Raw genomic sequence first — 25,167 nt, 5'->3', positions numbered from 1 at the left:
CATGTGATCAATGCTGGTTGAATGAAAAAATTATACCAACTACCTAGTCTGCTCCTTTACCAGGTCTTAATGGCAAATGCCATAACTAATAGAGATATTTAGGCCTAAGCAGATACCTGGGGCTTTGTTGGAGATAAAACATCAAACCAAGCCTTTTGCCAATTCAGCTACGAAATGTCATGGACTTCAGTCTCCTCCAAAATCCTCATCAGAGTGATAGAATGACATATCAATCAAACTAAACATTGATCAACAGCCATTTCTGAGCCAGGAAGCAGATGCTATACCTGTTTAGGTGAGTAGCACACCAGCTGAATTTCTAAGTTCTTATTTCAGACGAACCAGTTATTTAAAAATAGGGTACATAAACTTACACCCACTGAATGAATGACCATTTGATATGGATAATATACTCAACAATCAATTAAATTTAAGTATTAAAAAAAGACACTGCAATCCGGCTTGTACAAAACTTTATTGTACTTTGAATAACAAGCAAATACAAAATTTAGAGCATGATATGAATGAAATATCTCAAATTATATTTCTTACAAAAGCATTAAGTACAGTATAAAAGACTGTTCATAGTAATTTAAAGTCTACCAAAAATATCAAGACATAATAGGAACCGAGGAGTTTCATTCAACTACAGCATTTATTCCCATTAGCTTTGTTACAATGAAAGTTAACATATATGAACATACACATATAATCAATGAAATAGAAAATGAAGGCATACAACAAACATTCTAATTACTCAGCAAGTATGAAGAAGAAAGTCTTTTTAGTATTTCTGAACTTGTGTTTTCTTTGAACACGCTGAACAAGTACAATGAAATGTTTTTTCTAAAATGTTTTAATGTTACATAATTTTAACCATTCCCTGTGTAATCAATACTTTCTTAGCTTAGTCATTAATCAAATTTGATACTATGCAAATGAAATAAGAAGCACATTAATCGTATTCGGGGGTAATATTCAAAACATTGACCACCCAGCAGTCCATCACCCCATCAAATAAGCACAGACACTGGAGTAAATGATTGGTACGGCAATAAGGTCTGTCCCAGCTGAATATCAGCCCTGATCTTATTTCCAATTACCAGATACAAGTTTTGGCTAATGTAGAAGCATGAGTCATGAGATATGAAACATGAAATTGACACAGACATGAAATTGAACTCAAATACTCAGCTACATGGAGGCGGAATGTGAAATATTTCACAGTGACTGACATGGACGAACAGGCAATGGTGGTTTTCCATATTCAACTTTGATGAAAACAAATGGACTTAACAAGAAACCCTTGAGATTTAGTTAATGCTACTAATCTAAAGGCTCCAAGTTACTGAGGAGACTTTAAAATCAGTATACGTGACCTTTCATATATTTTTCCTTTAAGGAAAACAGTAATAATAAAAACACCGAGGTACTTTAGTTTCTTTTCAAGGGATTACTGTTGGTTATCTTCCTGAGATGCAAAAGACCACAAAAGAAAAGCACCATGCCTAGGTTGCTGAATGAGGCATCAGACACTAATAGTTCGGTCCTTTTCTAAATGGATCTCTTCCGACAATTACACTAAAACATAATGATGGATCACAGATGCCAGGGGGACCTGGTTGCCCCTGGATGCCAGGTTTTCCATGATCTCCATCTTTGCCAGGGAGACCTGGGTCTCCTTGAGGACCTTCTTTGCTTATTCCAGGAGGGCCCTCTGGACCTAAGATGGGACATTAACAACATTTTAACAAAGGAGTTTTCTTTTGGTGATGAGATAGCTGATTCTGTAAGATATTTAAACTGAAAACATTTTTTTTGAAAATTGTACATATTTGCACTAATGTGAAAAGAGGATGTATTCTCTTGATAATTCTATACACCATCCACTTTGAAAAGGACCATCCAAAAGTAATCAGTACTTTTTTGTAAAACTAAAGTATGCTATATTAATGTAGCAATCATGCTTCTTAATAAGACATTGAGCTAACATTCTAACACTTCAGTGTGTGGGCTCTAAACTTATTTCTTCCTTTCAGTATATTTTTTGCCAATATCATTATAAATTAGCAGGTGATATATAGGTAAGTTAAAACTCTAATGAAGTCACTTTTGAGCCATATTTGCAAATGACTATTACTGGTACACATGTTTTTTTAGTTTGCACATCTAAATACATTGCCCCTAGTAGTGATCAGTACACATAGATTTTATGGCACTAATTTGTGAACCATAAACTAATTAGTTCCATTAGGATGTTCAAAGAAAGGAGAGTTAATTTAGGATGGCCTTTTAAAGTTGATACCTCAAAATAACAAAAGCAAAATATTCAGGTTTGGGGATGGAGCAGAGCGCTTCGGGGTACTTCCTACTACTACTACTTCCTGTTACTAGTACTACTAATAAACATTTATTTAACACTTAACTACAATTGTAGATATTGTTCTAAGTGTTTTACATAACAATATTAAATTATTTGATCCACCCAAAAGCCTCATGAGGTGGTAACATCATCTAAAATGATAACAGGGCATATTTAATTGAAAATATAACTACGAATGTCATGTACTGTCCTAAAAGCACTATATGCTTTAACTCAGATAATCTTCCAACAATGTCATAATACAGAAAACATATCCTCACCATTTTACAAATGAGGAAACTGAGGCATGGCAAATTTAAATAACACAGCTAGCAGAGGTGACTTAAAGAGTCTTGGTTTCAAATTATTGGATATAGATTTATGTTGATTTTTTAAAGCAAAACATGCAGCAACACTTATGAGCATATACAAAGTCTTACCTGGTGGACCAGGGGGACCTTGCTGTCCAGGGTACCCAAACCCTTGGCTTCCCTTTGCCCCGATTCTTCCTGGTAGGCCTGCAGTGTCAAAGGTGAGAGTAAGCTAATTTTTCCTGTAAAATCACTGCCTCCTAGATTATTTCTTTTAGAGCTGTTAAAATATACACATTGGAAGAAAAACAAATATTTTTAAAATAGCTTGCCACCTATTTATTACTACTAATGGGAAACATTTTTGAAGCAAAATTTTATAAAATTATCAGTGGTTTAGAAATATTTAATGGGGATTAAATATTAAGAAAGAAAAAATGGTTTGGCTTTACTAGCCTTTTCTATTAATCATTGTTGTTGTTTTTTTATTGCTTTGCTGAAAGATCTAAATTGTTCACATAATATTAAATTTACAGGGAAAAATTATCAACCAACACTTCACATAAACATTCAAAGGCAAAGAGAAATAATTTAGTTGTGGGCTATTAGGAAGTATGGTTGCAAAACATTATTTTTTCAATAATTAAAAAATACTGAATCATTTTTGGTAACAGGAAGTTATCAAAGTCAAAATAAAGGAAGTGACATCTCTGGTTTTCTATTTAAAGACCTTATTTGACTCAAGTAAAATTTCTAAGTTCATTGTCAACATGTTCTAATTTGTAACTTCTCATGCTTCATAACTTTGCCCTCTCTCCCCCTGCTTGAAAATATTGCTTCAAGAAAATAAAATAAATGCTCTTTACCTCAGTTGAAAAATTATTTAAATACTATGGGATTTACAATTTTTTTTTTTGTTATCATGAAAACAAAAACAAACTCTTTCCTATTAAGTGAATTTAGGGTGAGGATCCGAAAAGTACTATTTTGTTGTTCATTTGCTTATGCACACAAATTAAGTACCTTTTAATCCTCTGGCACCTGGGCGTCCAGGAGCACCCATTAATCCAGGAACACCATCTCTTCCTGGCAAACCAGGAAATCCTCGGGGACCTTCTGGGCCTATAGGACCTGGTGGCCCAGGAATACCAGGGGAGCCATGTTGCGCCTGGCAATGATCACAATTTTGAATTCTTCCACTCTGGAGTAAGACTGGTAGCTGGGCTTAAAAACAAACACCCCCCGCCTTATGTTTAAATGGTGAGTGGCAGTTAACGGTATCTCTAAGAATTTTTTAAAAATTTACAGATGCATATCTATTGGCCAATAATGTCACTTTGAGGAATTCACTGTTCTGTAAAATTTGATCATTTGCTTAAAATTGGGGAAAAAAGTAAAAGTGCTCTCTGCCAAAAAAGTGGTAAATAAAATTAACAAATTTAACTATGACATTCATATTTATGAATTATCATAATTATGTTAGAAAATTTAATTGAAATAATTATAAATTGCTTTACTGAAAAATTTACAAAAGAGTATTTCATCTTTATAAAACACTAATCTAGAAAAAAACAGACAAGGGGTTATAAATGTTCTCTACTTTCTTCTTTATCTTCTTCATATCTTTTATAATTTCTACCCAAAATTGGTATTACATTTTTTTAAAAGTCATTAAAAACTCTGTTTGAGACTTACCTCTTAATACATCAGTGCAAACTTGTCGAATAAATTGTTCTGAAAAGTCTCTCCCCTGCATCAAATTATTAGGGATTATAACATGTACATACCAAGTGAAAAGCAGTGAAAATATGAAAACTATGAAAGAAAGTAGAATACATACAGGCTTCCCATCCAACCCTGGAGGTCCCTGAGGCCCTGTTTCCCCAGGTTGCCCCTGGGGACCCATAGGCCCCATCCGGCCATCCATCCCAGATTCTCCTTTTGGTCCAATGGCACCTCTGATACCAGGTTCTCCCTTTTCACCTTTCTAAAAACAAAAGAAATCTTCAAAAGTTCTATTTAAATATTTTAGGAGTTATAATTGCATCTTAAAAACCCTCAAGGATATGGATATGAACATACATAAGTTATATTGGAAAGAGCTGGGAAATATGGTTATTGATCAGGAAGGGAGTTTCATATCACATTAAACTGTCATTTATCCATCCATCTACCCATCCACCAAACCCTACAGATATCCACTTTTTATTGAGTATATTATGTAGGCAGTAGGTATAGTGCCAGAGGCATGACAATGAACCGATAATATTGGCAGACACATAACATTTCATACCTAATTGAATGAATCTACATCTCCCCAAAATCACTATTTAGGAACTACTGAAGACCATGAAAGACATCTTCTGTTCGCAAGGTCAATTGCTAGATTTATATAATATTGAAAATCCAAGCAATAAGAACTGAGCAGAGGAAGCATAATACATGAAGAAACGTACCTCTCCTTTTGCACCATGATGACCTTGAATTCCCTTTGAAAATTAATAGGAAAAAAATTTTAATAAATGTGCAAGCTACAATACTAGTAATGTGGCATGCACCTTTATCGCACATTAAATCAGAATTTAATTTTCAGTTTGGAAAATACTGATAGAAGTAGTGCTAGAATTTCACATATAAGAGACCTTTTTTTTTGCCTTTTTAAAGGACACTAATGACTAGGCAATATGCTAAATGGATAATATAAAACTTAATTTACTGAACTATTTCATTCTTAGATGTGAATATTTCTATATGCTACAGGTCAAATATTGAGGTTAGAATGGGAATTCTAGTATTTTAAATTCTATTCTGAATTTAAAATATGTTATTATTTTAATAAAAGTGAAAATTCACATCAGGTAAGATAAGGTATATTTCCTTTTTTTATTTTATGATTAAGAGGAGTATTCTATTTTCCAAATGTATGCTCTTAAAGTTAAACTTTGATTGAGTACTATGACAAAAGATGAGTTAAGGCAAAGATACCATTAAAGGTAATTAATAGTGAAGAAAATACATATTTATCCTATGCCTAAACCACTCACTGCTGGTAATTTAGATGTTAGAAAATCAGTGTAATGTACAATATGGTATTTTTCCCCAGTGATACAAGCACTGAGGAGTCCACACATGAAATTCATTCATTACAATCACTGGATACATACATGTATATGGCTCTATTAAATTACCTGCCACTCATCTCTTTCACATATTCATTCCAATGACATAGATGATAAGAACTTTCAGGAAAGGCATTGAATTTTTTTTTCAGTTTTGTAATCCATTGTACACTCAAGCTCTAAAATCACCCAAGATCAGTTCAGGGAAAGGGTATGGCTTTCACATACACAGGTAGGATTTCATTACTCAACTTGAAAATAAAAAACTTGTGTTCTGCAATTCAATATAAAATTTAGTATATAACATTTCACATAATGAATTTTGAGTTCAAATATTTATTTTTATTTATTTCTAGGGTCGTTACATATGGATATCCAAATTAGACAAAAGGAAAGAAAATTTAGGTAAAATCAGTATATGGCACAAAGAAAGGTAAATTCTCAAAATAAAATGTGAGCATAATGACACTAACTTAATTTTCATATAAAAATCTATTGGTGAGCAAAACACTCTCTATAAGGCCATTTTTTAAATATTGAGGGTTCTATAGAAATAAAGCAGTATTTCCTACTAGGCATAATCCTAAAACTAGAGCCCGTGAAAGAGAAAAGATAAAACAGTAAGTTCTCAGGACTAGAACTGAATTAGAGCTGAAACTGAAAACAGCTGTCATCTGAAAACCCACTAAGATGATCTCATGAAAGAAACATTCAGCTGAACTCCATTCACAACTGGAAGGCCAAAAAATTACACACATGCAACACCTCGTAGGACAATACCGTGTTTCCCCGAAAATAAGACCTAGCTGGACCATCAGCTCTAGCGCATCTTTTGGAGAAAAACTTAATATAAGACTCGGTCTGGTCTATTTCTATTTCTATTTCTATTTCTATTTCTATTTCTATTTCTATTAAAATTAGATCGGGTCTTATAGTAAATTTTGCTCCAAAAGACGCATTAGAGCTGATTGTCCAGCTAGATCTTGTTTTCAGGGAAACAGGGTAGGTAACTAAGTCTTTGTTTACTTAAAAAGTTTGAGTAGACTATTCAGCTGTTGAAAAGCAACAACTGTTCTGGTCCCAGGATATTCCACATAGGCTCAGTTCCTGGTGGTGGGAAATATGGGCTTTCAATAAATCTAGGGCAGAAGCTTTCTAGGGAACCCAAAACCCAAATCCTGCCTTAGGGGAGCAGACTTGCTTTTTTTTTTTTTTTTTTTTTTTGAGAAGCGAGAAAGAAATAAATTAAGGGAAACTCGGAGACAGTGTCATCTATAAGCCAGTGAGCTAGCTAGTAAGTAGTGAGCTCAAATTCCAAAGGAAATATCCTTTTTTTTTTTTTTTTTAGAGTTATTTTGAGTAACAATTTTTGGTGAAAGGCCTAGGTTGGGGAGGTTAAAAAAATGGAGGGATGAAGGTCTTCTTCTGAGAACAGGTGTTTATAGATACTGTGTGTTTAACTTAGGGAAACTGAGGGCATCAGTCAGTGTTGCCAGGAAGGGAAAAGGACAGAGTTGGTAGTGTCATCAAGTAGATTTGCATCAAGTGGAAGAATACCAAACATAAAAGACATTTTTTCATTGAACATAACAGGGAAACTGAATCTACTTCTCTTAGATACTTTTGTGCTTATTGTTAGCTTCTAAAGTCTCACCTCTTCTTACTATCTCGCACTCCCCTTCTAGCCCATGTTACAGACAATCTTGCTGCCATATCTTTCCAAACACTCTCCCCCATGGACTTTCAGACTTCTCCAAGGGATGAGAAACAGAGACCCCTGTGCTCAGAGACATCACTATACAGTTTTATCTCCCTATCTCCAGAACTGGTGTAATTAACCTTCTTTCACCAAATGTGAGAGAGGCCCACCCTGTGGGAGGACTCATATGTACAGCTGCCCTTTCCATGCTGACCAAGTTGGAACAAAGCTGGACTGTAGGCAGTGCAGCAGCATGCATGCTACACAAGTATTCACCACTTCTATGGTTTTTGTTTTGGTTTTGGTCCAGTTTGGATTTGACTCAACTTACGTGCCACATGCTAACCTCACTGAAACACTACTTAATAAGGAGAGTATAGTCAGGGAAGAAGCAAAACAATCTTATCATGTATCTGTTCCATAACACAGTCCCTCAAATTTGCATTTTAGTAAGTCTCTGGCATAGTGCTTTATATCTCTGAATAAATTAGAAAAAAACAAGTGCAATCCTCCACTACATATGGTCTCATCCATTCCAAGAAGAAAATCAAAACTAAATAGTAGGTATGGAGATGCCACCATTGTATGACTGCCTTTGGCCAATAAATACTCCAGAAAATGGGTGTAATTGACTACCTTCAGTCACTTACATGGCCAGAAAAAAAAAGCATTGAAAAGCAAGTCTCACAGCCACCAATATTATCAGTATGGGAAAATAAAAACATAAAATGAACAATTAAAGCAAATCATTATACCACCATCCCCTAACATTTTAATTTCCATATGCTTAGAATGTACATTACATCTATACTTCTCTCCATTCATTTTAATTTACAAGTAACCCTCTCTCTCAGCATTGTTCATTTATGTTATTCATTATTTCGTTTTCCATCCAAGAAAAAAAAAATACCTGTTGTCCTGGAATCCCTTGTCTTCCATGTTCTCCCTTTTGACCCTTTAAAATTCAACAAATGTTACTAGTTAGTTTGTACACATATAATGCAATCACACATACAACATAAACCATGTATTATCCTGTATTCTAGAAAATATGTCACAAAAGCAGGAATGCAAATATTTAAAATGATGTTAGTTATGGGGAACTTAGTCTCTCAGAGAAAAAAAATTACGTGAGAGGAAAACCAACCTGATTTTATAGTTAAAATGGATATAGATGAGGAACAAACTTTGGGGGAACATGTAAACAATTTTAGGTAGTTGAGAATGTTCTGCTGAGTCCACATTAGAGCATGAAAATAATTTAAACATCCAATGGCTGTGGACATTGTATTAATTTCAATGACATAATTATGTTCAGTATTGACTATACACATGGAGACAAGAAGACCTCTTTTTAAAGCAATTTTTAAAAATTAAAAATATACTGCAAAAATATTTTGAATGAGGATGTTTAAATCAGGACAAATGAATAGAGATAAAAATTAATAAGATATAAACACATTCGTCGGTTCAATATTCTTGGATACCTACCATATACGACACTGTGCTAGACTCTGAAGCACTACTTTATCCCTATGTCAAACAAGATAATTAGCAGTTTCTAGAAAAATACATGCCTAGATAAAATAAGCAATTAAAGACCTAGTGACTACAATTTTAAATCACTCTTTCATAGTGATTTGTTCATTTACTTACATAAGTAAATGGCCCATATTTACTGAGAAGCACCTATTTTGCTGGCCATTAAGGACACCGAAATGAGATATCGTTGCTGCTTTCAAATTGCTTAACATGTGGTGGGAAAGATAAGCAATTAAATCAAGAATGATGAAGATAAAAAATTTAAAAAGAATAATGAAAACACTGTCTGATAAGTGTACACTGTGTAATTGGACATTTGGGCTGGATACTACTGGAACATAGGGAGGAACATCTGGCAGACGTTCAGATGGGGAGGGTAATGACTCAACCTTGAGTGCAGCCTTCAGGGTAGAATAGAGGTCACCAACTGGAGAAAAAATAAGAGGGTGTACCAGGGAGACAGACACAGGACAAAGGCAAGTAATTCCTTTTGGCTAAAGCAGTGGGCAATAGTGGATAATAGTGGGCAGAGTGGCAAGGGATACGTGTAAAGAACAAGATTCAGTAAAACTAGGAGGCAGTTTATAGGACAGACTATATCTTGAAATTTATGGGGCACCATTGTGGAATTCCTAAGCAGAAATATAATGTAGTTATTGCATGCTGGTAAAAGTGTTCGGGGAGCAGTGGGGAGGAAATAGACTAGACTCAAATAGACCAGTTAAGAGGATATTACAGTTTTCCAGGATCACTAACAAGAAATAATTAGGACAGTGGGGACAGGGAAAAGAGGCCAAGCTCAAGAGACATTTATATGTAAAACTGGATGTGAAGAAAGAGAAAGAGATTGAGTTTTAAGATGATTTCCAAGAACTTTTTCCCCTTGGTGGTACCAGTTACCATGACAAAGAATCTATGAGAAAGAGAGGTTTATGGGGAAAGATGACAATTTCTGATTTGGACATGTTATGGTGCACACGAGACATCCAAAAGCAACATCAAGAAGTAAAAGGGAATATATGGGTCTAGAGCAATTTACCTCACTCCTAATTTCAAAATTAATTTCAGGTATCATAATAATAATTGAATATTTGCAGTATAAAAAGTCTATGAAACAACTGTTAGACTGTGTCCTTAGCAGATTTTGATTCTACTATTACTTCAATTTGAAATGTCCTTTCATACCTCTAGAAATTCTGTAACTTTCAAAATTGTGTGAAATTTTGCAGAGTATTTTTCTTTTCACATTGAGCTTATTCTATATAGCAAAACTGAGCCACTATAACTGAGCTTTGTAGTCTTAAAAACATCGTTAAAGTACTATATGGACACTAGGTATGTAATTTATAGTTGAAAAAGTCCTACATTTCTAAAACTTAAAAAACTGAAAGACCAATAGATACAATTTATTCCAATAAGTATATCATTGATTCCGCTAATGGCATCCTATTCATGGGTCAGTGTTCAGTTAATGAAAAAACCCATTCCAAAGCCACTTAAATGGAGGGGAAATTATCCTTGTCTCCCACAGTAGTAGCAGTTCTTCTCTTTGCTTTTGTTGTAAAGACAGCCTAAACCAAATATCTTTCTAAACCAGCTTAGATTTCCTCAGCCTGATATAATTTTCGGTATAATTTTCCTTCTAATTATTAGTTTGAATATGTTTTATGTTTATGATTTATCAAATTTACTTGTGCCATAAGCCATTCAAATCTTTTTTGAAACATATACACTGTAAATATATAAATAAATATATATTAAAAGTATGTGATATAATTGATGTCTTTATTTTGTTGAATCACTTAGTTCCCAAGTTTTCTAACCTAATGAAGTGGTGAACAACCTTAAAGTTAGACTTGATGAGATATGAGAAATTTAGTAGCAAAGGAGAAAGCTGGGATTTAACAATTAGATATTGATGGTGAAAGAGTAAGGGGTTGTAAAAGCAATGTAAGAATTAAAAAGAACAAAGCCCTGATTTTATTGCTAAGCAGAAAAAAAAAAAGGCAGCAACATACCTGAATGCCTTTTTCACCTTGATTTCCTTTGTCCCCCTGCAAAAATGCAGTTTTACATGTATCATAATCTAGTATACGCTGCATCCTTTCAAATAAACATGTTTTTCTACAGTAAAGAAAAATACATGATCTCATGCAAATTCCACAAGTACCTTAAATACAGAAGCTGATTACAACACAATATTTGGGAAGAGAATAAACCCCCATTATGTCAAAATGATGTTCTAAATAAACACTTCCCCGTGCTTGTACATTCAAAAGAACGTTTACTACTATTGCTATTTTACCGAGAAGAAGAAAACTTTTCTATATTGATCACAATCTGTGGTTAAACAAACAAGTAAGAGAGGACTTATTTTGACAGATGTTGTTTTGTGATATCAAACTGAAAATCTTCCATTAAATTCACAGTAGCCACAGCTTCATAGGACACAATGAAATAAAACATAACGTTGAAACAACATTTTAGAAAATATGTTACAAAAAAAATTTGTAGGGGAAGGGGGGTTTATATCCCATAATAGTAAGTTTCCAAATGTTTCTCAGCTAGAAGAAACCTTAGAGGTTAACTAGTTCAATGTCCTCATTTCTATAGGTCATGAACCCACAGGAAAGGTAAGCCCTCGACCTAAGTTGAACTTGGACACTGTTTTCAAATTTCTATCTCACCATGCTATCTTAACATACGGAATAGTTTTGTGTTTACAGGAAACAAAATACAGCATTCATTTTAAATGGCAAGTGTTTGAACAAGGAAATTCTCTAAATCTAAACATATATTCACAGTATATTGACTTAATATTCACTAAGGGTCTAGCATTAATTGCTGCTATGAGGGCCATTCCACTGTCAGCAAGTGATTCCCACTGCTCATCAAAATGAAGGGGTCAAGGATTGGACTGGGCATAATAACTTAGGGGCCAAGTAGACAATACATGAGGGATAGAAAAAGGAAATGGCAGAATAACTGAAACAGCAGAGAATATGAAGATGGAGACCTAAGAGTTTGTATTCTTTCCAGAACAAAAACCAGTATATTTGCTTTTAACCTGAAAGGTATGTATTTAAAATGGCATGGACTTCTTTGACAAATGGGCAAATGGGCAGTCAGTGTTTCTTATAACCTTCAAACAAATAATAATATGTATACACATACAGGTCATCGTTCCTTAACGAGAGAGAGAGAGAGAGCGAGAGAGAGAGAGAGAGAGAGAGAGAGAGAGAGAGAGAGAGAGAGAGAGAGAGAACCTGAAGTGTTGCTGCCTTATCTCACCAACATTTTATATGAGTATATATGATTTGTATTTGAAACCCCTTATTAATTTTAAATAAACTTCTATGTAACGTAATTGTTTTAAAGATAGGAACTTCATGATCAAACATGCTGGTTACAATTTTTATCCTTTCAGATTTTTGCCCTAATTTTGGAAAGAGTGATATTCATATTTTGGTAAGAGTGCCAGATGTTGAATACTTTTCCAAAAATATTCTTGACTCACCTGGAATGACTGCAAAACAATCTAAATTTACAGGATATTATGTAATTGTATGTTTATATTTCCTGATCTGCATGCCCCTTTCAAAATCCTCATTTATGAGGCAATCCCCACGCAGGGGCATGAACGACACCACAGCTATTAGCATGGGCTTGAACATATTATACATAGTACAATAAATATACACTAGGTCAGCTTATCATTAAAAGTATAATCAGTCCTACTATACTACTTTCACTAAAGGAAAACTCACATGTTAATAACTGCTTAAAGTGAATTATATGTCCTAAACAACAAATACCTTTTTTCCTTGAATTCCAGGTAGGCCCAGGTATCCTGGTTCTCCTGGGGGACCCACTGCTCCTTGTTCTCCCTGAGTAATACAGAAATTTCATAACTATCACAGACCTGCTGCTTACGAGCAATACTACTGCTTTTGTCTCTGCAGACACTTCAAATTTCAAACTGGTAGTTAAACAATGTTGTTAACGTGTAGAGTTATTACTACAGAAATAGTAAAGGATGAAAAGTTTACTGGAGAGCCAAGAAAATATTCTATATTTTTTCCTATAATTAAGAAGTTCTGATAGTATACCATATTCTAAAATGTTATAAATATTTGGTATTTTTATTGTGTTTTATAACTTCAACAATAAAGTAAATAATAAAGTAGTGAAAATAAACACAGGTATCCTTTTTTATTTACTAACCACTTTCTCTTCCTTCTTGAAACTTTTTCTCATATTGCTACATTAAAAACCTTATTTTATTGCTACAAAACTGGTAAATAGAAATAATAAAAATTACTGAAACTCTCATTACCCAATATTTTAATTTTTTTACATATTTTCTCTCTACCTCTCACAAACACACATACACAACTTAGTTACTAATATGTGCTATGTATGCATAATTACGTCTTTTACTTCAAAATAGATTATGGTGAAGCTCTTAAGTCATATATATATATATATACGCAATCCTAATCTCAGGTAACTTTTCTTAAGGGATACAAAATGTTAATCTCATCAAATGATGAGGGGGAATTTATAATATATATATATATATATATATATATATATATATATTTTTTTTTTTTTTTTTTTTTAAGGAGGGCGCAGCTCACAGTGGCCCATGTGGGAACTGAAGCAGCAACCTTGGTGTTACTAACAGCACCATGTTCTAACCAACTGAGTTAACCAGCCACCCCTGTCATATGCTTTTTAAAACATAATTTTTAATTTCAGAATAGTATTCAACTGCATTGGCTTACTGTATTTTACTTAATAAATTTTCTATTATTAAACACTAGCTTAATAATTTTTATTTTATAAACAATATTAGGGTGAACATCCTTATACTAAATTGTATGCATATTTATATTTTTTCTTTATACCTATGGAATATTTTCTTAGAAATAAATTATTCAGTACAAAGAATATCCATGAGTCATCTTAACTCAAGTGTTCTACTTTCCATCATCTCATAAGGGTTCTTCCCTTCCTGTAAAATAACTTTAGGCAATTCTCAGAAAGTGTATAGTGATGATGTTTCAATAATATTTAGTTTAAAATTGTAAGAGATGGGATGTAATCCTGAACATGCTTCACTGTTGTACTGTTTTGTGTTTAACCATTAGTCCAAAACTCTATCATATGAACTAAAGACTACTGTCTTTTGTGTAAACTAAGTTTTGTTTTCTTTGCTCACTGTGCCCACTCCTGAGCTGTTGAACATTACTCTAGATTTTTAAAGGCTGGAAGAGAATTGAAAATCTCATTGAAACAAACTATTTGGTTTGAAGGACATTGGTGAAGGCAGCCATTGGTCTCCACACTGAAACTAAAGTTCCATCAATCAGCAAACAAAGGAATTGTACCACTCATGGAAGTCACACACTTTTGTTTTCAGCTATGTAAAACAGTGATATTTTCTGGACCAGAGAATGTGTTCATATTAGCATACAAATTTTATCATTTCTAGAAAAATCAAGTCAAAGCAGTCAAAGCATATTTCATGCCTTTATTATCCAAACTATGATAAGGTATCCAAAAAACAGAAATGCAATTGGCCCACATCGGCCATTTCCTTTCATGTACCTTAATTTTGTGACATACGCAATCCTAATCTCAGGTAACTTTTCTTAAGGGATACAAAATGTTAATCTCATCAAATGATGAGGGGGAATTCATAATTCTTTGAAAATATTTCCAAATGCATCAAATCACAATTACCTTGAGCCCAGAAGTTCCACGCATCCCTTGAATTCCAGGTTCACCTTTATTTCCCTGTCAATGCATCAAAACCATTAGAATTAAAATAAAAAATCAGTTACGATTTTTCTGACATAGACATTTAAGGAAATATATTTAAAATAATTTTTACATTTTCAACTTTCCAATTGTTTGAAACATAGACTCTATACATTAAGCCTACCTATTAAGAAAATTCTTTTATGCAAAGAAGTAAGCCCACACATTTATAAAGCTCTTGAAAAGCATGTGTTAAATGCTTTACTGGCCTTTTATATTGGCAGCTTCAAGTATAAGGGGAGAGATTCAAATCTTTAGGGACGAGCACTAATTAGCTAGGTCTCCACACTGCCCAGATGAGAGCCATATATTTTAACAGTATTCTCTGGGTTGAGAATATTCACTTTACTCTGTTTCACTTTCTCCCTATGATTTACCTGCCAAATGTGACTGAACAAAAGAAGATTAGCTTCAGATGTACAGTGGCTTTTTTGAAGAAGTACCGGTATGAGTCAGAAAACATTAGTTTGGTTTGAAGGACATTGGTGAAGGACATTGGTGCTCTTTTTCAGGACTCCAGTGTAGACTTTTCTAACAGAAATTAGAGAGTAAGACTAAGTTGACAGAGCAAAGAATGTAAGATAAGAAAAGAGGATTGGATACTGGCTCATGAGGAGAGATTGTTAAAGGTAGTTCTGATTTTCAAATACATGTCATTATCTGAAATCACAACCCAATCAAGGTCTGGAAAAAGCCCTAACTAAACACGTCGGTGTGACACTTGGAAGGGGCAGGTAATGATCACCCTTAGCCAAGTTGGGTTCACTCATAAGGGAACCAACTTCATTTTAGCTTTTGAAAAGTTTTCTGGGCTGCTCATGTTAAGAAACATGTGAACCTAATAGGAATTTAATGAAAGCATTTAGCACATAACAGCACTGTTGAACCATAGAACAATGTTTCCTGAATACTTCTCATTTTACAAATGATTAAGCTGAAATTGAGAAGTGAGACTTGCCAAAAGTTGCATGACTTGATCATGTTAATATATCCTAATATCATTTAAATAATATTTTTCAAAAGTATAGTATGGTAAAATAGACTTATGATGGTTCAACAGCTATTTTAAAAAGAGGTATGATAATATAAATTAAAAGTTTTCTAAAGATTTACCAGAGAATTTCAGCCTCAGCCCTGCTCTATTTAATACAGCTTTTTGTCTCACTCTAGACCTTGTACCAATGATATGGAAGGCACGGTCCATAAACATATACTTGACAAAACTGGAGTGATAAGCGGATACAGAGGTCAATAAACTAAGGCCCATGTGTTAAATCCAGCCCAATGCATGTTTCTGTAAATGAAGTTTTAGAAGAACACGGGCACATCCCACACAGTTTATGTTTCTCCATGGCTGTTTTTACATTAAAATATCAGAGTTGAGTAGTTGCAACAGAAACTATATGGCACTCAAAGACTAAAATGTTTATTATCTGGTCCTTTGCAGAAAAAGTTTCCAACAATGGAGCTAATATATAATGCATGAAAAGAAGTTGAAATGTTTCGCTGAAAAGATTACATTAACAGGTATAATTTTAAAATCTTGAATCTATTTTTAACAAAATAATTGCACAGGTACAAAATAAGGGAAAGTGAACTTTACAGCCATTCATGTAAAAATAAACAAACTGTGATAATGGAAACAGCTACTTGCCTCCCCAGCCAAATCAATAGAATTTACAAATGACACAAATACCTTATTCTAACATCTTTTCTAGAAAATCCAGCAGATTTAATTTACCTTCAGCTCAGTATGAACCAACAATGTGAAGTGGCTAATTTATAAAAGCTGATGAAATCTGAGGCTTTCAAGAATTCTCAAGAATTAGAGTGCCCAGAACACTATGGGAGAGGCCACTGTACTTCAGACACTCAAGGGGTATACAACTAAAAATGACCTTGAGAAATTATGGAGAACCTCTACTTGGCGAGCCCAGTCACTCAGGGTTTTATACCAACTCTGCACACCTACAACTACTAGGACCTGCAATATTCCAAGGGGGGGGGGGTCCACCCCTGGTGAAAGGGCAGCTACTTGTCCCTAGTCATTGGGTTCCATGACAGTTTATCCTGTCTCTTCTTTAATACTTTAGAGATTTAATGTAGAATAGATTAGTGTCTATTCCTCCAGGTTAATGCCTAGTTGAACGCTTCCAAAACAGCAATTCCATCCTTCCTTTCGGAAGGTTGTTCTTGACTCATTAAATAGTTGAGAAAGTTTCCTAAGTCTAGCCAGAATGCACTTGATTTGAACCTCTAAAAATATAATAATAACAACAACAAAAAATACTTCTCTTAGCATATGATTCTTCTATACACCTAGAAAATGGTCATACTATGGTATTCAAAGAATTTCAGTTCTACCATGAGCATACCTAACCTGACATTCTAAATATATTTGCCAAGCTTGTCTTAGTTTTTAAAAATCTGACAGTGAAGATAATATGCATCCCCAGTCCTGAGGGAAGAAATGCTTAATAAAACTCACTACAAGACATTTTAAAAATAAAAATTCCATATACATTCCACTAAACATAAATACTAAGAACAGTACTGGGTAATTGATACAAGTGTTAGTACTCAATCATAACTACTAATGCTCTAGATTGGTGGGTTTGGCCCCATACATCATAGAACTCTACGTATTCCCCAGTGCCCTCCGAGATGCCAATAAGGGAGCAGGGCACTAAGCAGTGAGAGATTCTAGGCCCTTCCCAGCTTAAACCAGACTTGCTTTACTCTGTCTTACATGCCTAGTTTTTGCCTAAGATTTTATTTTTACAAGTGATTGTTACAGAATTAAAAACACATTCAAAATAAAGTAAATATAGTTAAAACTTTTACTGAGGTACATAAATAGTCACTTTGCACAAAGTTCTCAATTTTACTAATTTCCTTATATTTACCTTCAATCCTGGTGTGCCAGGCTGACCTGGTGAGCCATTACTTCCCATCAAACCCTACATTATTAAGCAGGAATTTAAAAAGTAATGTAAAAATATGTATTTTAATATATATTTTCAAGTTACACATTCTCATCATAATTAAGCCATTAAAATATAATACAATATTTGGGAAAGTTTCTCATACACATCTAAATAAAGGATAATAAAGAATCAACCTATGCAAGGTAGCATGAAGGCTAGCAGAGTCCTTGTTATTCTGTTGCTTAAAGAATCTACAAATAGCACAAATTACTGGAGAGCTAGTCAAAGACAAATGTAAAGAAAATTTTATTTTTCCTACACTTTTTCTTCCTTTTTGTCATGATGGCTAAGAATTAGTTTCTTCATAGATGTTATCTTCATCAACATTATTTATCATTTCTATTTTTTGAACAATATTTTGAAAGATTTGCAACCTAATAAATTATCTGAATAATCTCTCTTCAAGTTACAGAATGGCCATATTTTAACCATATAATTCCAAATCAGACAATCATAACTAATCTAGCATCAAGGACCTGATTTACGTTTACTTTAAATATTATTACGTATACTAAAATACTTGGTTCCTCTTAAACATGGCAAAGGAAAATGATGAGCAAAATAAATAACTCAATATCATCAGAAAACATAATCTCCAATATGTTCATATTAAAAATGCCATGTTATCACTATTATGCTTGACTGTCAATTTAGGATATCATTGCAATTATAATATGTAAAATGTGCTAGTTCATAGCACAGTGTAAAATATATTAGGAATGTTAAATATAGATATTCCTGAAGTTCAATAAAGTTCTATTCAAAACTTTCATTTTTCTGGAGGCTAACTTAGATATTGGTAAATAAGCAAGTTTAATTTATTACTTCAATGAACAAATAACTTGGTAGTGATGGTGTACATAGGGGAAGAATATTCCATATAAGAATCTTCTTTTAAATCTCTCCAAAAGTTGAATAAGATTTAATGGAAATTATTTTTTCCTATTTACTCTGACATGCAAAGTTCAACAATCTTTTAGCAAGCACTGAGTAAAATACCTGCTTTTTAAACTTACATAATTAAATGTAAACTCATAAACTCTCAAATGTGAAAGTGATTTCTTTTATTTAAAGAAAAAGCTATTATAAGCAGTTTGATTCATATACTAAAATAAACATCATTTCTAGCAATAAACTCATAAAACTTTTATGTAATTCTGCACACACCTAACCAAATTTTTATAATTTCTAATATCAAACTCATATGTCTCTTCCACTTTCAAAACTTCCAAGATTTAGGATCTTCCTATACTACCCCTTCTGAATGTATTTGGCATCGTTTGTACAATAAATTTGTAAATTTCTGAAAAATGGAAAAATAACATTGAGCTTTAGACTTTTTCATGGTACTTAGTACTTTTTAATGAATAACTAGAATATTTGTTTTCTGGTTTATCTATAGTAAGGAATCTTGATCTCTATTTTAGTGGTCAAGTTTTTGAGAATCAGAAGAAATCTACAATCTTCTAGAAAAATGGACATAAACATAATCTTTTTCACACAAATGGATGGAATTTGTGGACCCCCGAAAGCACACTGCTGGATCCCATCCAATTTTCTGAACTCCAGAATGAAAACGCCTAGTACATAGTAACAATATTTCAAACACTCTGATAATAATAACATTAACATACAGGTATCCCCGGAGCTCCTTTTTTTCCTAGTGGTCCCGGAGGCCCAATTTCTCCCTAAAAATCAAATACAGATCACATTTAATATCAGAAATTATCAATTTATTTCCAGGAACTTCCTACCAAAGCTCTATGGAATAAAAAATCGTTATCAACCATCCCAATTTTTCTTTATTCCCTTAATCTACTGCAAGAAAGAAGGAAGGCAAGGCTGAAAATTCAGGAATCTAACACCTTAAAGATTTGGGTCTAGGGTCTGTGGAATTACTAAGTCAAATATTATCCTTAGGAAATCAGGTGTGACACTTGCCATTCTTTCAAAGGAAAACTACCAGTTCACAAAGAGTTGATAAAGTGAGACAAAAGGAAAAAAAAAATCAAGAGAACATTTTCTTATTAGAGGTTAAGCACTATAATAGCAAACACAAACTAATTTTAAAAATTAGGGCACAGAACAACAGCATTTAGACTTCAACTTCAGGGACTGTGGCTGATTAAGTGCTCCAAGGGAGTCTCTGAATCCAGAACAAAAACCCCTGGAAATAACGCTCTCTGTGAGAAAGTGCTAGTCTTATAAGAAGTAGGGGAGGTCTTCAAAGGTCCCTCATTTGAATACAATACACTCTGGGTTGGGCTATAACTATGATGATTTGAAACTGTTAAGAAACCTTGCCAAAGGGGGAGATTCAGGAGTCAGAGGGTTGGGATTGTCTGAGAGTGGATGCTCAACTCGGGGAAACTGACTGTTGGGCCAGCCACTGGAAGAAGCAGGATTTTCAAAGGGGACTGAAATGGTACTTGTGGATACCAGCAGGAGGCAGCTCTCCATGCCTCAAGTTGGCTCACAGGACTTCCATCAACTAATATGCAGCAATGAGTTCATAATCAACAACAAAAAAAGAGAAGGCAGCAAGCCACAGACTGAGTCAACAGGAATGTGAACAAACTGCAGGTAGTAGATTTTCAGAAACAGAATTTAGAACTATATGTGAAATAGTTACAAATTAAAAAATGGAATCAGAAAGACTATTAGGACTGAAAACAGAACAAGAAACTATTAAGCATAAATAGATGCTATTAAAAATTAGAACTAGAAATAAAAAATATGACTGTTTAATTTTCTAAAATCAACTGATGATTTAAACAGCAGATTAGACACAGTAAAGGAAAAATAAGTGCACTGGAAAATATGTCCAAAAATAATTAACCAGAATGTAAGACAAAAATCAAGGATATGAAAAAAAAAAAAAGCTATTTAGAGATATAGAAGACAAAATTAGAAGGGATAAAATATATCTAACAAGAATTCCAGAGAGAGGCAACAGAGTGAATGAAAAAGTAGTAATGTAGAGATAACGGCCAATGTTTTCTAGAGTTGATGGAAATAATTCCACAGAGCCAGGAAGCAAGCTGAATTCCCCCCAAGATGAATAAAGAGAAGTCTATATCTAGATACATAGTAGTAAGTTTTAAAAACACTGAAAACAAATAGGATACCTTAAAAAAATCCCAAATGGAGAGACTGCTTACAAAAGAATGGTAATTTGCATCAAAGCAGATTTTTCATAGTTAACAACCGAAGCCAGGGGATAATAGAAAAAAATCCTCAATGTGGTAAGAGAAAATAATCGTCAACCTTGAGTTATATGTCCCACAAAATTATTGCTCAAAAACAAGAGTAAAGATATTTGTAATTAACTAAAAACTGAAAGTTCATTACCAAGATAGCTGTACTAAAGGAACTGCTAAAGACATAGTATTTCTGGAAGCAGTAAAACTACTCCCAAAGGAGGGTCTAAGAGCACAAGATAGAAAAGCAACCAAGTAAAATAGAAAGCATGTATGTAAATCTGAATTAATATTATCTGTATAAAACAACAACAAGAAGTAATTTGTAAGTTCAAAATAATAGCATCTGAAATTATACCATATTTGAACAATTAACTGTTGCCATGAATGTGGTAAAAAAGGTATTCTACGTGAAGATGCATCACCACTTTGCCCTTTTAATAAGCAGATCCAGGCCCAAATCTTTCAACTTTCGTTAATACTTACCTTTTGTCCCATTAATCCTTGGTTTCCAGGAAATCCTGGGATTCCCTAAAAAGAAATAAAGTAGATTATTAATTAAAATATTTATTCACTGTAACCTTAGAAAGAATAGATTATAACTGGATTTTTAACTTGAATAATGCATGATTTCAAACATATAATCCATTTAGAGTTAACACCGCTACTTATAATAATCTAATTTGGAAAAGGAAAAGTTTATGAGAATCAATATTATATGACCATCTATTGATACTTAAAGTTATAAATAAGGGCTTTCAAAAAGAGAAGCTGAGGCTATTAACCTTGGTCCTTCTTTCAGACCAAGATAAGTGACAAAATAAGGATATTATGAATAATGCAAATAAAACTCATCAAATCAGAGTTCAGATTCAGACAACAGTTCCAAGGGCTCTCATAGTATCACAACTGTAATTAAAAACTAATGGATCAATAATTTACTCCAAACTGAGCCTTGAAACACCCAGGAACATAACTCCTTGAGTAAAATATGATAATCTTTCTCCTAATGATTCCCTTGCTGATAAAATCATGAAGAATATGTAGACCGCAGTTTGGGGAAAGAAAGAAAAATAGAGAACTTTTTCACATGGCTGAACCCAAACGTACAAGTTCTCTAGCAAGATTGAGGAAATTAATGTGAAATGTATAAATTTGAGAACAACTTTTGCATACTTATTAATGAGAAAGCAATTCTATTCTCAGCCATTCAATGCATTTACCCAAATGATCATTTATTGCCCAAAACAGTGATAGTACTAATCAATTTTCATTTCTTATTCATTCTTCATAGCTTTTTTTAGTATGATTCTACATGTATGAAAATGTTTTATTATTATTAGTTTCAGGTGTACAAACAATAGTTAGACATTTATACCCCTCATAAAGTGGTAACCCCCTCCCCCAATCTACTACCCCTCTGACATCGCACACAGCAGTTACATTTCCACTGTCTCTATTCCTTATTTAGCTCCCTTCTTGATGAAACTTCGGATAAAATAATTAACATTTGCCTCTGTGTGTGTGTGTGTGTGTGTGTGTGTGTGTGTGTGTGTGTGTCCACGAGCTGGCAGGAAAAGGAATTTGAAAGACAAGGAAATTGGGCCCCATCAGTATTTCTTTGAAAGCTCTCTCCATCATCAGGGCTTTCAAAGAACAACAGTATTCTCCTCAGTAAACCAGGCAGGTATAGAGATGCCACTGTCAGTCAATGAGATCAAATATCTTTTATTACAGGGAGAGCTTGCCATTATTTTGACTTTCACATCTTGACTTTATTAATACAACACTGCTCAATGTATTAGCCACACTTACAGTGCAAGACACGAGCACATAGTTCTACTTGTTAAATCCACTTGAATCGTAAATTGTGATTCAATTTGATTCAGTTTGCGTCAATTCAGTTTGCCAGGGCACTATACCCTTTGCAGAGAACAAAGTTGCATGTGAGCAATGACTATCAACAGGAGCTTACAGTCTAGTTGAAAACACAGGTTTTATAAAGCATGAGCACAGGACACTATAAGCTCTCTAAAACATAAAGCAAAAGTAAACTAATTGAGTTTTGAGTATAAAGACAATAGAATGATATGACTTATATCGTTATAGGCAAAAAATGCATATTCCCAATGCAACCAATTAAGATCAATATTGTTCAGAATAAAGGTTCCATTTCAATGACTATGGTTCAGTATGAAATCACCTGTAACCAAATCCCATTCAAGTACACACACACTCACAAACTAACTATAGGTTTAGATCAAATTGTAAATTTAAATAAAATCTTTCTGTAAAATCTTACCAATGTGGCCACATACTGTTCTATGCTGAAACTGATACATCTGTCTGGATGCAGTGTCCCTTGGCCCCAAGGATCCCTAACGGGGTCATGCAATTGCCCATGATACTGTCAGACTTGAAAAGCTAAAATTTTCGCTTCACAGAGTCCTTTATTACTTAGGGTTTCATCACTATTCAAGTCTCTATGCCTTTACGTAATTTATAATCTTATGTAGTAGAAATTAATTACAGATATCCCGACTCTACTCCTGTTTCTAATGCCAATCTCAGAGTCAATGAGGCTATATATTCACTCTGGGGAAAAAAAAAAAAAAAGAGTTATACCCAGGCATCCCTGAGCAGCACCCTGGATTCCACCTCCCAGGAATCCTTGAGAGCCCCCACATTCACTCCCTGGATCTGATTTGACACCCTACTATGTGAGTAATTCTAAGACTGATCTTGGTCTATATTATGACACAGCCACAAATCTTACTTTATTTCAACATATCAGTATTGAGAGTACTTGGGGAAGATTTCAGATTAGGAAAAAAGTTTGTTTTCCTACTGTCTTTCTTCTTAAATTAGTAAACAGTAAAATACATTTCATAGATTTGAGAAGAAGTTATAATATCTTCTAAGTCCACTTACACCAAGAATTATTACTTATTTTATAAATAACAAACAAAAATATATAAAAATGCTTAATATTAAAAACAAAATGTAAAAATAATTTATAAAATCAATTTTTGACAAAACTAACACCACAAGGATGCATGGAATAAAAGACTGTTGAGAGAGAGGTTAACCAGAAGAACTGAAATCATTCAGAGCTATACCCATTAGTTAATAAAATTATCCTAGATAACATTTTCCTGGGCTCCCAATATATTTATTGAAATTGACTAAACTTTGCCAATTTTACATTAGCAGGAATATCATTAAAACCATTAGAAAGTTACCAGTTTTTTTAATCCAAAAGTATTTAGTAACAATTATTTCATAGAGCAAATGTTTTTCCAAGCAAACTCTTATATTTCACTTTCAGCCTGTATAGTTTTGTGTTCAGGCAACTGTGAAATGTAAAAGACAGAAACAAGTATTTTATTTAGTCAGATTAAAGGGACATATTTCCTCCAGTTCTGTGATTTCACTTTGGGTTTGAGTAGAGCAAAAAGTCAACTGGAAAATTCTCCACAATGTTGTGGAGGAAAATGTTGCCCTGAAAAAAAATGTTCTAGAAGCGTCCCTGTAAACATTAAATATTGCTGTGTAACAAACAACAACAAAAATCATTAACAATAGATATACATAGTTTAGAATAAAGTGATTGATCCATATTTTCTAGAGACTACTTTATAATAAAGGAAATATGTCCATGATACATTACTTAGAAAAGGCAAAATATCACTTTATACTTTCTCACATGCACTGAATGCTGTATCTAATTACCTCTGAAATTAGAGTATCTTGAATCAAATCTACTTTTAAGTAATGCAATATTTTCAATGTACTAAAAACAGACCTAACCCATTAATGGCATTTTTAAATCAAACTTTTCAATGTAGTGGTGATGTTTAATATTATACAGTTATCAAACTATTAGAAGCATATTATATGCATATTTTCTTCTATTATATCAAGAAATTATTTGTTCATTCCCAAATATTCAATGAAAGAAAAGCTCATGTTGAAAAAGTATTAATAATAGCTACACAGATTACAATGATTGTAATATTAATTAATAAAAGACATAGAAGCAGAGGCAAGTAGTTAAGTTTAGATTCTGGAGTCAGCCATTCCATTATGCAGTGGCTAAATGACTCCAGGCCAGTTATTTA

At 33.5% G+C, this 25,167-nt stretch overlaps 1 protein-coding gene across 1 annotated transcript in view; it reads right to left on the bottom strand.

Moving 5' to 3' along the window:
• Positions 1-456: 456 nt before the first annotated feature.
• The window catches only part of COL21A1 (collagen type XXI alpha 1 chain), a 155,991-nt gene continuing 131,280 nt past the window's right edge, over positions 457-25,167 (bottom strand). Inside the window, exons 18-30 of the mRNA XM_088795643.1 lie at positions 21,533-21,577; positions 19,481-19,534; positions 17,766-17,819; positions 14,782-14,835; positions 12,849-12,920; positions 11,052-11,087; positions 8,402-8,446; positions 5,130-5,162; positions 4,514-4,660; positions 4,369-4,423; positions 3,697-3,897; positions 2,803-2,880; positions 457-1,723 (exon numbers count right to left, since the gene is read on the bottom strand). Of these exons, the coding sequence (XP_088651769.1) occupies positions 1,536-1,723; positions 2,803-2,880; positions 3,697-3,897; positions 4,369-4,423; positions 4,514-4,660; positions 5,130-5,162; positions 8,402-8,446; positions 11,052-11,087; positions 12,849-12,920; positions 14,782-14,835; positions 17,766-17,819; positions 19,481-19,534; positions 21,533-21,577 (1,062 nt within the window). The 3' untranslated portion in view covers positions 457-1,535. The remainder of the gene's footprint in view (positions 1,724-2,802; positions 2,881-3,696; positions 3,898-4,368; positions 4,424-4,513; positions 4,661-5,129; positions 5,163-8,401; positions 8,447-11,051; positions 11,088-12,848; positions 12,921-14,781; positions 14,836-17,765; positions 17,820-19,480; positions 19,535-21,532; positions 21,578-25,167) is intronic.

Source organism: Rhinolophus sinicus, chromosome 2, assembly GCF_057876585.1.
Source record: "Rhinolophus sinicus isolate RSI-liver-muscle chromosome 2, RSI-T2T, whole genome shotgun sequence".
Taxonomy (NCBI): Eukaryota; Metazoa; Chordata; class Mammalia; order Chiroptera; family Rhinolophidae; genus Rhinolophus; species Rhinolophus sinicus.
The sequence above is the reverse complement of the archived record's forward strand: the minus strand, read 5'-3'. Positions and strand labels throughout refer to the sequence as shown.